At 38.0% G+C, this 12,705-nt stretch overlaps 2 protein-coding genes across 3 annotated transcripts; one reads left to right on the top strand and one right to left on the bottom strand.

Annotated features, from left to right (window-relative positions):
* Window positions 1-102: 102 nt before the first annotated feature.
* On the bottom strand, window positions 103-5,300 carry ap1s3b (adaptor related protein complex 1 subunit sigma 3b). Its single transcript, XM_059344916.1, has 5 exons — window positions 5,147-5,300; window positions 3,122-3,300; window positions 2,856-2,964; window positions 1,513-1,650; window positions 103-609 (listed from the first exon to the last, which is right to left on the bottom strand). The coding sequence occupies exons 1-5, from the start codon at window positions 5,147-5,149 to the stop codon at window positions 574-576; spliced, it is 465 nt and encodes a 154-aa protein (XP_059200899.1). The 5' UTR covers window positions 5,150-5,300; the 3' UTR covers window positions 103-573.
* On the top strand, window positions 4,648-12,631 carry LOC131980639 (dehydrogenase/reductase SDR family member 12-like). Of its 2 annotated transcripts, none has more exons than XM_059344915.1 (11): window positions 4,648-4,773; window positions 5,598-5,711; window positions 6,119-6,252; window positions 6,357-6,439; window positions 6,521-6,616; window positions 7,378-7,459; window positions 7,539-7,600; window positions 7,732-7,836; window positions 8,058-8,148; window positions 11,139-11,276; window positions 11,387-12,631. In XM_059344915.1, the coding sequence occupies exons 2-11, from the start codon at window positions 5,656-5,658 to the stop codon at window positions 11,542-11,544; spliced, it is 1,005 nt and encodes a 334-aa protein (XP_059200898.1). In that variant the 5' UTR covers window positions 4,648-4,773; window positions 5,598-5,655; the 3' UTR covers window positions 11,545-12,631. The 2 variants fall into 2 exon arrangements, with proteins under 2 accessions (XP_059200898.1, XP_059200897.1); XM_059344914.1 differs by lacking the exon at window positions 4,648-4,773 and adding an exon at window positions 5,385-5,505.
* The last annotated feature ends 74 nt before the right edge of the window (window positions 12,632-12,705 follow it).

Here is a 12,705-nt window from a genome sequence, read left to right as displayed (position 1 = left end):
CAGATTTTTTTTAAACAGTAGAAATTCATCATTATCACTCTCACTTCAATCTCTGGAAATCTGTTAATTTTTAGACTGGGATTATGTTTTTTTATATATATATATATACATATATATATATAGTTATGAACTGGAGTTGCAGTTTAGCACATTTTTTCCAAAATCAATTGGTTGTACTTTTGGAATAAAATCATTCACTTCCATTATATTATTACATTACTAAATTATAGACTAAAATTCAAAATCATTCTTTACATCCCCGATCCTCTATTGCTACTTCATTTACATTTCAATAACTGCATTCAGTGTGAAAAAAACCCCCTCCCCCTTCCTTCAGTTGAGCGCATGACTCTGAAGAAGTATTAGACTTACTCTCAAATGCAGTTACATCGCAGCAAAGCTTCAGGCAGAAGGCGAGCAGACATTCAATAGGCCCATTTCTTCTTTTGAAAATGTGCAACAGAATCGAAGTCATTTCCATATCCATATTCAGAAACTCCTTTGACTCTTATACAGTACATTTTGGTTCCTGTATTCCTCCCCGCGCTTCCTTTATGCTCTTTGTCCCACGGGTTAAAATGCAGGTTTGCTCATATACTCCTCCATGGTCTGGGGAAAAAAAAGCACAAAGAGTTTAGTTTAAAAATCAGCTTCTACAACTTGTAAAGTTGCATTATGCTATGATTATTATTCACAGGCACACGTCTACACACCACCTGATATTAAGTGCTGAGCACACCAACTAACACAAGCAGAACATCTAACCTTTCTGTCCATATTCAAGGTCATCCAAACAGCTCCACCTCATACCACTCACTGCTGTCATCCTGAAGCGATAATGGTCAAAATGAATGGGAGGCTACGCTGCACATAATCCAACTCTTGATTAAAAAGTGTTAGTCAGCCCTACTCAGAAGCACAGAACAACACACCCCAGTTAACTACTGTACCACGCAGAGCCATGAACCTACAGGGGGAGCGGGGAAGCATCAGCCAAACACTAAACCTACGCCGCGTTCCAGGGAAATCTGTCTCTCACTCGCAAAAACACTGCCAGAGTGAGAGAGAGATACACACACAGAAGGGGGAGAGAAACAGCAGCACAAACACAAATCTACACAAAAAGGAGCTAATGACTAGAAGCCTATAAGCTATGAGAAAGAAAGGCACACCCGAGACTCAGCACCACTGTTAATTGAACTCATTATGACGCTGAATACTTGTTGTAAATTCACACACACACATACACACACACTCGAACAAGTTCCCATACTGGAGCTTGATTCATGATAAGTGTTATAAAGAACCAGTTTCAGCTATCTGGATCTGTCTAAGTACCCCACAGCCGAGATTTTAAAAAAAGATACAATCAACACTAGGCTACATTCAAACCACCGTTTCTTTAGTTATGTCGAGCCATGCAACAGATGTCACACGCTCGCACCACAGATGCAAGCCACGCCTTGTGTTGTTTTGTGTTTGAGTGTATGAGAGTGTGTCAGAGCATCTCACCTCCTGCAGCATGTCTGAAGCCTCAATGCAGCGATTCACTATTTGTTTAGAGGTTTCTTGTATTTCGCCTCCCATTAGAAACTCATCCAGGATAAAATAGGCCTTCTCAAAGTTAAAGATTATGTCCAGCTCACACACCTGGGAGGAGGTTATTGTCATTATTATAAAACAGTGCAAAATGTGCTTAGATTGCTTATATTTCTTCTTCAAGCTGCTATGTAAAGCATAATATGAACAGTTTAAGGAACACATCACCTACAAAATGACCATTTGTATATCAGATTCTTGGACTCTTGAGGTGTCAAATACAAAAACAGCGAAAAATTCTTGATGAATAGAAGTTAATTTGGGGCCGCGTAAAACAGCAAAACTTTATCAAAACATCCATTTACAAAGTGTCACATGCTATGTGCAGTTTGAGTCTCATTTATGTTTTGCATGAACAAGTAGCCCACCGTAGCAAGCGTGAGACAGTTTATGCTGTTTAAGTGTTTGGGAAGAACTGAGCATACTACTGGATAAATGAGACTTGATGAGGATTATACCGCATGAGTTGTGGGAGGGTGCATCACACAGTGAGATACCTCACTCGGTTGTCAGAGAACCAGGGTTACCCTTGTAACCTAACGTTTTGATGTGCTGCATCCAAAATCACATACTATGCAACACATGCTTAATATGCGTACTATTGTATAACATACTTTTATGTACTTAAACAGTAGTATGTTCTTTTTTTGGGATGCACTGAGCTGAAATTATGATGTCACTTCCTGAGAGAAGTAGTATATGGTTTCAAAATAAGATATCAGAATCACACACATGCAGATCAAGCATTGGCAAAATACAAAAGGCAACTAAAATCAAGTATAACATAAAATAAATATATTAGGCCTTGGTTACTCTCCACCATTGTCTGTTATGAACATCATTATCATTACTGAATCACATTTATGCCAGTGTAGTGTCTATTTCACCAGGTTAAGAATGGAATTGGCTATTGTACTATTGGTTTCAGACATACGAATAAATCTAGCATTCTACTTAACATGCTAAATAGCATGTTAGTCTGGAATGTTGGACCCAGCCGTAGTTTTGCAGTTCATCGAGGATTTTCTCAGTATTTGGATTATTTTATTCAACATGATGGCATGTGAAAAAAACAGCATTTTCTTTAAGATTTGAAGGTAACAAGGGGTGAGTTACTGATGTTAAAAAAAAGGTCATTTTGCAGGTGAAGTATCCCTTCAACATGGTCTTGATTTAAGCTACCATCACATTTTATGAGCTACCCTTGAGGCTACAGTTTTATATTGATTAAAAGAGATGGAAACACAATGCAATACATTGCCAAAGTATTTGTCCAGCAGCTCCACGTAGCGATGAATAACCTCCAGGGCTATCAGCTCATTCTCCTGGTTCTCTATGCCCAAGCAGAAATACAAGCTTGCATACCTGAGGAAAAGGTGACACAGTGATGACTCTCAGCTGTCATAAATAGAGAGGAGTTATAAAAGATATAGAGCAAGTGAAACTGTAAGTAGACAGAGAGACTGGTGGTCCTGTAAATCGGTCTAAACCAGTTAAACAAACATGCAGGGGCAGCACCCACCTCTTGTAAATAATCTTCAGGTCTTTCCAGTGCAGGAAGTTACAAGAGCGTGGTTGCCGTGCCAATACCATGGTGGTCATGTCCCTGGTGATCTTCTTCTTCTCACGCTCTGACATGGGGGTGAACCACTTCTGCAGACGCAGCTTCCCCTGGCGACTGAAGAGCAGCAGGAATCGCATCTAACAGCACAGACACACGGCAGGGTTAGAGGGGCAACCGTGATGCATGCATGCATGCATGTACACATACACACACGTCTGCACACAGAAGACATTATTAACTACCCTCTAGCACACAAACCAAGGGTCAAACGAGTGGTGCACTGCTGTTATTAAAGAGTAACTACACTGACCAAACACATCACTAAAGAGGGGGGAAAGGCTTGACAGGCAGAAATGTGAAGGTCACAAACGATTGAGGAAGAGGTAGCTCTGGAGTTTCCTACACGTGATTTTCAAGAGAGTTCAGAAGTTGGATTTCGGATGTTTACAGAATGTGCTTCCTAGAATTGGGAATAGATTTGGCTACAAATCAAAATAGACATTAATTTTCCCCCATCTCTATCGGAATCACACTGACACACAGTTTCCTTTAAGTCTTCCTCTCATTGTTGATTTAAGAGAGGCTATTAGGATGAATGGACTTTCTTTTTGATTAATGGTCTAAAGATAGAGGGTGTTTTGTGTCGCACCTCTGAGAGAAATTTGAGATTACTGGCTTGAAAAGTGAAAGGTATATTTCTAAAATCAAGTTATGCAACAAAACACAAAGAGCTAATAAGAGAGTTATTATAAGGGTGTCTGAATATTGTAATACACAGGATATTATATTCCATGTGTTGTGATGCTGCAGCCATTATAAAAGGATTTTTTAGGATTGAATGTATCACACAACAAAACACATAGATTCAATGCATTGATGAAGAAAACAATACATTAACTATGGGATGTTGTTGTACAGTGCGGACATATTTTCTCTAACTTTGTAAGGATTTTTAGAAGAATGCCAGTTTAATTGATTTTCACAAAAATGTGTTTTTACTGTGAAGTGGACAGAAAAAGAACACTCAAGAAGCACAGTAGTAATTATAATGAAAAACTTTTCTCAAAAATAAAGACTTAGTATCGCAAAAATAAGGAGAACCTTTCTTAAAGATATACTTTCTTTCAACTTTCTTGAAATAAATAAAGTATATCAAATTAATGATTTGGTATCTCAAATAGTGACGTAGTACATCAAAAATTATAACGTAGCATCATAATAATAACAATAACATAGTATCTCAACATAATGAAGTCTTTCTCGAAATAATAACAGTAACCCAAATTACTGACGTATTATTTTTAAATAATGACAAAACAAAAAGAGAGACTTTCTCAAAATAATGGGCCAGTATTTAAAAATTAGTTGTTATCTTTTGAGAACGATTATCATTTTTTAGATACAAGTCATTATATTGATATTATTTCGATAGTTTCTTCTCATCACAAGGCTAAGTTATCATCTTACTATTTTTATTCCCTCTTTTTTTTTTTTTTTTGCGGAAATGGGTTTCCTAACAGCCAGAAAGACATCACCAGGATAACAAAACCATATTACACCTTGTCACAGAAAACCAGAAAGCCTACCAGTCCTCATACTGGTATTTCCAGGTGTGTATCCGATCCTAGCCCATAGGCAAATTAATATGGAAAGCGTTGAACTGCCACCAGGGCAGGACTCGACGCAAAGTGACGAAACCTGTTTCACTAAGGGGACCGGTTGGGGAATAGTACACCTTACTTCCGGCTGTCGCTTCTGTGAATACACGCAATAAACACAATAAAACCTCGCAATAGAAACCAAATGCAGCTGCTGCTTGGCGGCCTGACAGGAACAAACGGGCCTCGGTGTAAAAAAAAAGTGGCTTAAAGGTGTAGTTTCTAGCTTTAGCTACCTGTTAGCGACAACAGGTGCAACAGGTGAACCGCCTGACGCTATCTAACAGCCTCAGACATGCGTAGAAAACAAACAACAGAAACTTACCATTTTGACGCTGCGCCGAGAGCAATAAACGCTATCAAAAAATTACAAAATAAGCACTTTGACCCTCACAAAGGGTCAACTGGTCCGGCTGAACACATATCTGTCCGTCGTTCACTCCAGCAGTCGGTGTGAAAGTTGGGTAACTCCGCCCTCCTGGCCGCCGGGAGGAGCGGTGCCTGCTGGACGCGTCACCACCAACACACCTCGCCAGCATCTGGATTGGTTAAAGTAGGTTTGTTTTACAGGGATGAAGCCCATCGCTGCCGTTAAAGATCTACCACGTGATGTGTACAGAGCATTTTAATGAATGAGCTGATAAAACTTTAACTCACTGGCTGTCACTTGACTTGACTGCCAGGGTGAGTGTTTAACTGTTATTTCCAAACAGAGTCGGCAGAGAGCAGCAAGTGCTCCCTCTCTGACTGCTTCATGTGATGCTGATCTGTTACAGTGGTTGGCAAGGACCGGCAAGATAGTGCTCTTCTTGGGATTGTTATCCAGTTGATGACATGTCTCTGTACCGAAATGCAATCTGGTTTTTGAATGGAATCAACCAATATACAAGGTCAGTCAACATAGCGGGTCTTTTATTTTGGAGCTTATCTAGATATCATAAGAAAATGTTGTCAGGGAGTGCTTTGTCAGTAAGTGTATACAGTATATAGTCTAAATTATTATTTTATTAAATTATTATTACCTACTTGTTGACTGAAAATAATTGTTTATTAAATGTATTTTATGTAATTTATCTAACAATGATCAACAGAGTAATATCTACTATCTACGGTCTGATCACCGGATGGCACACATCACCACACAAGCTGCCCTTTATTTACAATTACAATCGTTTCATTGACAGCTGATGTGTCTTGATGATGACATTCACATCACCTGACTCGACTGAAATTAAAATTTAAAGAATTAAAAAATTGCTAATATTTATTAGTGTGTTTTTCTTCCATGTGGCTATAGGAAAGGATATGAGGCAGCATTTAGACACTTTGATCCCCAGGACCTGGATGTGTGCGTTGTGGGAAGGTCTTTTATGATTACTGGAGCCAACAGTGGAATTGGCAAGGCAACAGCCATGGCTATAGCCAAGAAAGGTATAATACAACAAAAAAAAAGCAAAATAATAAAAAAAAAAAGGTATGCTCTCTGTCTAAGGGTTCTTATTAATAGCAAATAAACGTTGATGTTTTGTTTTCAGGTGGGACAATCCACATGGTGTGTAGGAACCGAGATAAAGCAGAAGAAGCCAGAGTGGACATTGTTAGTGAGTCAGGGAATACGGTGAGTGTTGTTCTCCTTGACCATGACTAACATATATCGTATGATTTGTGTAAGAGACTGATATGTATCTGATTATTCTAGGAAGTGTACATCCATATTGTGGACATGTCAGAGACATGCAAAGTCTGGGAGTTTGCAGAGGCCTTTAAGAAGCAGTATTCATCCTTGAACGTGTTGGTAGGTCTCTCCCTTAAAGGGGACATATTGGGCTAATTTTTTAAGGTTTATACCTGAATTAAAGTTTTATACTAAAACCTGTTTACATGCTTTAATGTTCAAAAACATTTTTTTCCTCATACTGTCTGTCTAAATATACCTGCAATTTCCCTCTGTCTAAAACATTCAATTTTAGCGCCTGTCTCTTTGAAGAGATCAAATGCCCATTCTGATTGGCCAGTGTTTCTGGGACCATTATTGCAGCCTGTAACTGCACTGTAGCAGCATTTTTTTTAACCTACCCGCCATTACTGAACAACATCAACTTGAAGACAGACTTCTAGAATGATTTAAATAAGGCCTGTTGATGTTAAAAAAATAATAATTCTGACCTATAAACAACTCTTTCATAATGTAAGTCTATGGGAAGTGTTTTTGGGCCCCATGGCATCATGTGAGGAATTCTGAAGTTGTAATTTCACAGTTGACACTTTGTCAAATTGGCTTCAAAGCCCAGCACTGTTCCTGAATGGCTTGATATATAATGTAGTTGTGACATCATAACCATACAAAAAAAGTCCTGACAGCTCCTTAAAGAATACGGGCTGTGTGCATTTCTCCATGGGTTTTCAATACTTTCACAGTATTTATAGCACTTAAACCTGCTTTGTTGAAATCTCACTTTTTACATTGAGGGACTTTTAATCTTGATCACAAATCTTTATCAGCTCATAATGTTGTTGCCGTATGAACTGACTTATCTATATTTTCCTTCATGACAGATAAATAACGCAGGATGCATGGTGCACAAGAGAGAGGCAAATTCTGAGGGTCTGGAGAAGAACTTTGCGACCAACACCATGGGTGAGACCTCACTCTGATGACCAAAGCTGCTGCACATGAAACATTTCTAAATTTGACTTTTTTTCCTTTCTCTTTTTAGGGGTTTACATCCTCACCCAGACTCTTATACCACTTCTACAAAAGAGCCGGGATCCAAGGGTGGTATGAACACACACAGACACACGCAAACAAAGTGCTCATCTGCATCATGTGGACAGCATAATGCCACTTTTGTCCAAGCTGTAGTGGCTGTTGTCTAAGCACACTATGTCTCTTTTCTCCCTGCCTGTTAGATCACTGTGTCCTCAGGAGGTATGCTTGTACAGAAACTAAGAGTCGATGACTTGCAGTCACAAAAGGGCTACTTTGATGGTGTTATGGTCTACGCCCAGAACAAGGTAGGAGAGGAGAATGTAATCCAAGTTATAAAACAACTATGCCTGTGTGCGAGTTGCCCTTACTTAGTAACTGCATGTCTCACTGGATTTGAATATGTAATGTGATTAAACTGAAGAATAATTAATAAATACAACAGTGATACAAAATGCATCTACAGAAGAAGTGAGAACTGCAAAGGCACATTTCTAAACAGAAGTAAGAACGTGTCCTTTCTTCTCAGAGACAGCAGGTGGTGCTGACACAACAGTGGGCCAAAGCTAACCCAGTCATTCACTTTTCTGCAATGCATCCAGGCTGGGTAGACACACCAGGTAATGACTCATCAGGCAGCTCACCCAAACCGCCTCAAAACTATTGCTGCTGCTCATAATTTTTCTTTGAAAAAATTACACATATACTGTACTTACAGAGCACATTTGTCCTTAAAATATAGTGCCTATTCTCATGGTGGTGGTGCTACTGGAAATATAAACAAGCCATCCGAAGATGAATAAAATGAATTCTAATGGAAGCTACAACATTGCTTATATGTTAATGTGTGAATATGAATAAAAACTAGGACTGCAAGCAGTACTGAACGGGCCCTCGCAGTACACGCATGTTGGGGCATGCTGCCGTCGGGATGTGTGCGTTACAGGGGCCAGTCTATACCACCCCTATGAATTTCATTGCCTTAAGTGTTATAGTGTGGCCACGGTACCAAATATGAAATTAGACTGCCACCACAGTGCCACCTAGGGGCCGATCAGTAAAACCTTAAAGGGTTATCCTCAGGAGGGCATTGACAATAACTGTACCAAGTTTTGTATAATAATGCACAAACTATCCCTTTAATCCTCATACAGTGTCTGAAGGAGGACTCTTAACTGATATGTATAAGTTAGAAGAGGCAGGTAGCAATGATGGAAAGTAACTATGTACATTTACTCAAGTACTGGACTTAAAGTACAATTTTGAGTAAGTTACATTTTATGTAACTTTATACTTCTACTCTACTACATTTTGAGGCAAATATTGTACTTTTTACTCCTCTACATTTAGCTGACAGCTTTAGTTACTTTTCAGGTCAAGATTGAAAATGAAAAACATGATACATTTAAAATGATTACCCATTTTTCTAAATGAAACCACTTAAAAGTTTATTAGGTAGTTAAAATGAGCGGAGTGGAGTCATTTCACAGTGTGGTATTAGTACTTTTACTGAAGTAAAGGATCTGAATACTTCTTCCACCACTGTCCTTTTTACTTCTTTACTTTTTTTCTACTTTAAAAAAAAAAAAAATGCAACTTTGCTTTTAACTTTTTATTTATTTTTTGCCTTTTTTTTTTTTAGTTTTTTTAAAAACTTTTTTCCCTTTTTTTATTTATTTTTTTTTAACTGTTTTTAACTTTTTTTTAACTTTTGAAAAACTTAAAAAAAAATTTTTTTTTTAAAACCTTTTTTTTTAAAACCTTTTTTAAAAACTTTTTTTTAACTTTTCAGGTCGAGTACTGCACATGCGCGGCCCCGCTTCGCAATGCGCATGCGCGGCTTTGTAGCGTACTGCGCATGCGCGGCTTTGCAGCGGCCTGCGCATGCGCGTCCCGCAGCATACTGCGCATGCGCAGTAAAGCCGCGCATGTGCAGTAAAGCCACGCATGCGCAATACGCTGCAAAGCCGTGCATGCGCAATACGCTGCAAAGCCGCGCATGCGCAGTGCGCTACAAAGCCGCGCATGCGCAGTGCGCAACAAAGCCGCGCATGTTAAAACAGTTTAAAAAAGTTAAAACAGTTTAAAAAAGTTTTTTTTAAAGTTTTTTTTTTAAGTTTAAAAAAAAAAGTCCAAAAAACAAGTTAAAAAAAAAGAAGTTAAAAGCAAAGTTAAAACATTTTTTTTTTTAAAAAGTAAAAAAAAAAGTAAAGAAGTAAAAAGGACAGTGGTGGAAGAAGTATTCAGATTCTTTACTTCAGTAAAAGTACTAATACCACACTGTGAAATGACTCCACTCCGCTCATTTTAACTACCTAATAAACTTTTAAGTGGTTTCATTTAGAAAAATGGGTAATCATTTTAAATGTATCATGTTTTTCATTTTCAATCTTGACCTGAAAAGTAACTAAAGCTGTCAGCTAAATGTAGAGGAGTAAAAAGTACAATATTTGCCTCAAAATGTAGTAGAGTAGAAGTATAAAGTTACATAAAATGTAACTTACTCAAAATTGTACTTTAAGTCCAGTACTTGAGTAAATGTACATAGTTACTTTCCATCATTGCTACCTGCCTCTTCTAACTTATACATATCAGTTAAGAGTCCTCCTTCAGACACTGTATGAGGATTAAAGGGATAGTTTGTGCATTATTATACAAAACTTGGTACAGTTATTGTCAATGCCCTCCTGAGGATAACCCTTTAAGGTTTTATTGATCGGCCCCTAGGTGGCACTGTGGTGGCAGTCTAATTTCATATTTGGTACCGTGGCCACACTATAACACTTAAAGCAATGAAACTCATTGGGGTGGTATAGACTGGCCCCTGTAACGCACACACCCCGACGGCAGCATGCCCCGACACGCGTGTACTGCGAGGGCCCGTTCAGTACTGCTTGCAGTCCTAGTTAAATATTATAACATGTAATGATTTAACATTTACAGAGTCCATTTCGGCTGTTATACATTTTGTTGATAATATTTACATATTTTTTCTTAAGTAAGGTTTTAAATGCAGGATTTTTTTCTTCAGATTTCAATCTTATCAAATTGTAAATTGTGAAAAGTAAAAGATCTGAATACTCCTGCCACCACTGAATTGTTTTGATAATTCAGCAAAAATGTGCGAAAATGTGTAATATTTACATCTGTATATATATATATATATGTATGTATATATATATATATATATATATATATATATATATATATATATAATAGCTGTGGTTTTGAGGACATGAGATATAAATCACCTTTATTGTAAACATTTACTGAACATGTATTAGAATGATTTACAGTGGAAGAAAATATTTAAAGGAAATATTTTTATTTATTTGAATCATACTTTTGTCACCTTCAGTTTGTGAAATATTACCCTAATATTTTTAAGAGAATCTTGTGAAACCACTTTTTAAAATGAACTTTTCAGTTTCAGTTTGGCTTTTACTGCAACTTCAAATTCATAATTACTTCTAGTATGTCTGAAGAGGAGACCTTGCTTCTCCTTCATCTGTTGAAGTAGAAAAAAAAACAAGTTGGTCACTCTTTGCTGGGAATATAAACCCAAGGTACACACACACTACTCACCCTGTTTGATTTTCCCTGTGTCCAGCTGTTTCTACATCAATGCCTCAGTTTCACCAGATGATGGGAGAGAGGCTGCGCAGTGTGGCGCAAGGAGCTGACACTGTTGTGTGGTTGGCCTTGTCCAAAGCTGCTGCCAGAACACGCAGCGGGCAGTTCTTTCAAGGTGGGCAGCATGACGTGTGGCACTTTCTTCCACGACAAATACAGAGACGTCCCTTTCAATTTTTCTTTCAATATTCTTATGTGAATTCTGACGGAGTGTTGGCGTTGCAGATCGTGTGCCTGTTCCTGCCCATCTGCCTCTGGCCTGGACTCACAACTCTGCTGCAGAGATTCAGAGTTTCATGACTCAGCTGGAGACTTTGACCAGATCCATTCAGTCACAACCTGACGTAGAGCTCAACAGTCCCTCCAGACCTCAATTTGTCTGAATTCTGACACAAATGTTACACCATACGTAAACGAAAGCTTTAGTTATAATAGGATCAATCTCTGTGATTTGTCTAATATATCTCCTAATTCTACAAAGCCATATGTGCATAACAGTGCATAGCTCAGTGTTATCTGATTTATCTGTGATGTCAACATGTGGTAATTGGACTGTATGTATTGAAAATGTTACAAACTATTGACAAAGACAAACATAGTTGAATTGAATATATCAGCAGTTAAGGAACACATGGTAAAACATGCCTGTGTTTATCTAGATCAGTGGTTCGCAGCCTGTTTCTTTAAGGGACCCCTGTTGTCGAGTAAACTGACAACCCCTGAATAAGTTACATCTGGATATTTTATATTACATTTAATGCATTACAATAACATTACAGAACAGATGAGATTGTACAATAACCCAAATAGTAAACCCAGTAACTGCAGGAAGTTTGTATAAAATAGTTATTTGCACACATTTTCAACAGATGACTTTCTGTTAAAGTTGCATCAGAGATCAGTTTTTTCTTATTTTGAGGGACTTCTAATACTCTTATCGTTTTTTTTTTCTTTTTAAATAATCATACATACTAAATAGGTGCCTTTTTTTTGGACAATTCTATTTTGTCTTCTTCCATATGCTTGGCCATTGTTTGAACCCTGTCCTTAATGCAGAATGAGGCAGTTCCCTCTCTACATAGAGCTTGCATTCAGGTTCATGTTTAAAAAATAAAATAAAATGCAGCCTGATGGCCAAGGCTTTGGAGACCCCTAGTGGGGGCCCCATGTTGGGAACCAGTGATCCAGATGATAAAAATCATCTATTGGGTCATCTGCTGAATGTTATTTTGATGGAAACATTGGAAAAGTTTGCTTGCACTGCAATCATCAGAAGTGTTTGCATTTAAGATAAGCAGCAGATATTGTTACTCTTTGTGCTGACACCTATGAAGTTAACTGTTTGCTCAGTCTAATGAATGTGACATATTAGTTATGTGCTCCTGTTTTAATGTCCCGATCTTTACAAAGAGACAATGGCTGACAACATTTTACTTTTCTTTGTTTAATAAAGAAGAAACTATAACCGAAGCAGATAAAACTGTTGTGGGTCCTCTGGGAGAAAAACTGTGGTTGAGTATTTGGACTGCAATGTGAAAATCAGA

Source organism: Centropristis striata, chromosome 11, assembly GCF_030273125.1.
Source record: "Centropristis striata isolate RG_2023a ecotype Rhode Island chromosome 11, C.striata_1.0, whole genome shotgun sequence".
Lineage (NCBI taxonomy): Eukaryota > Metazoa > Chordata > Actinopteri > Perciformes > Serranidae > Centropristis > Centropristis striata.
The sequence above is the reverse complement of the archived record's forward strand: the minus strand, read 5'-3'. Positions and strand labels throughout refer to the sequence as shown.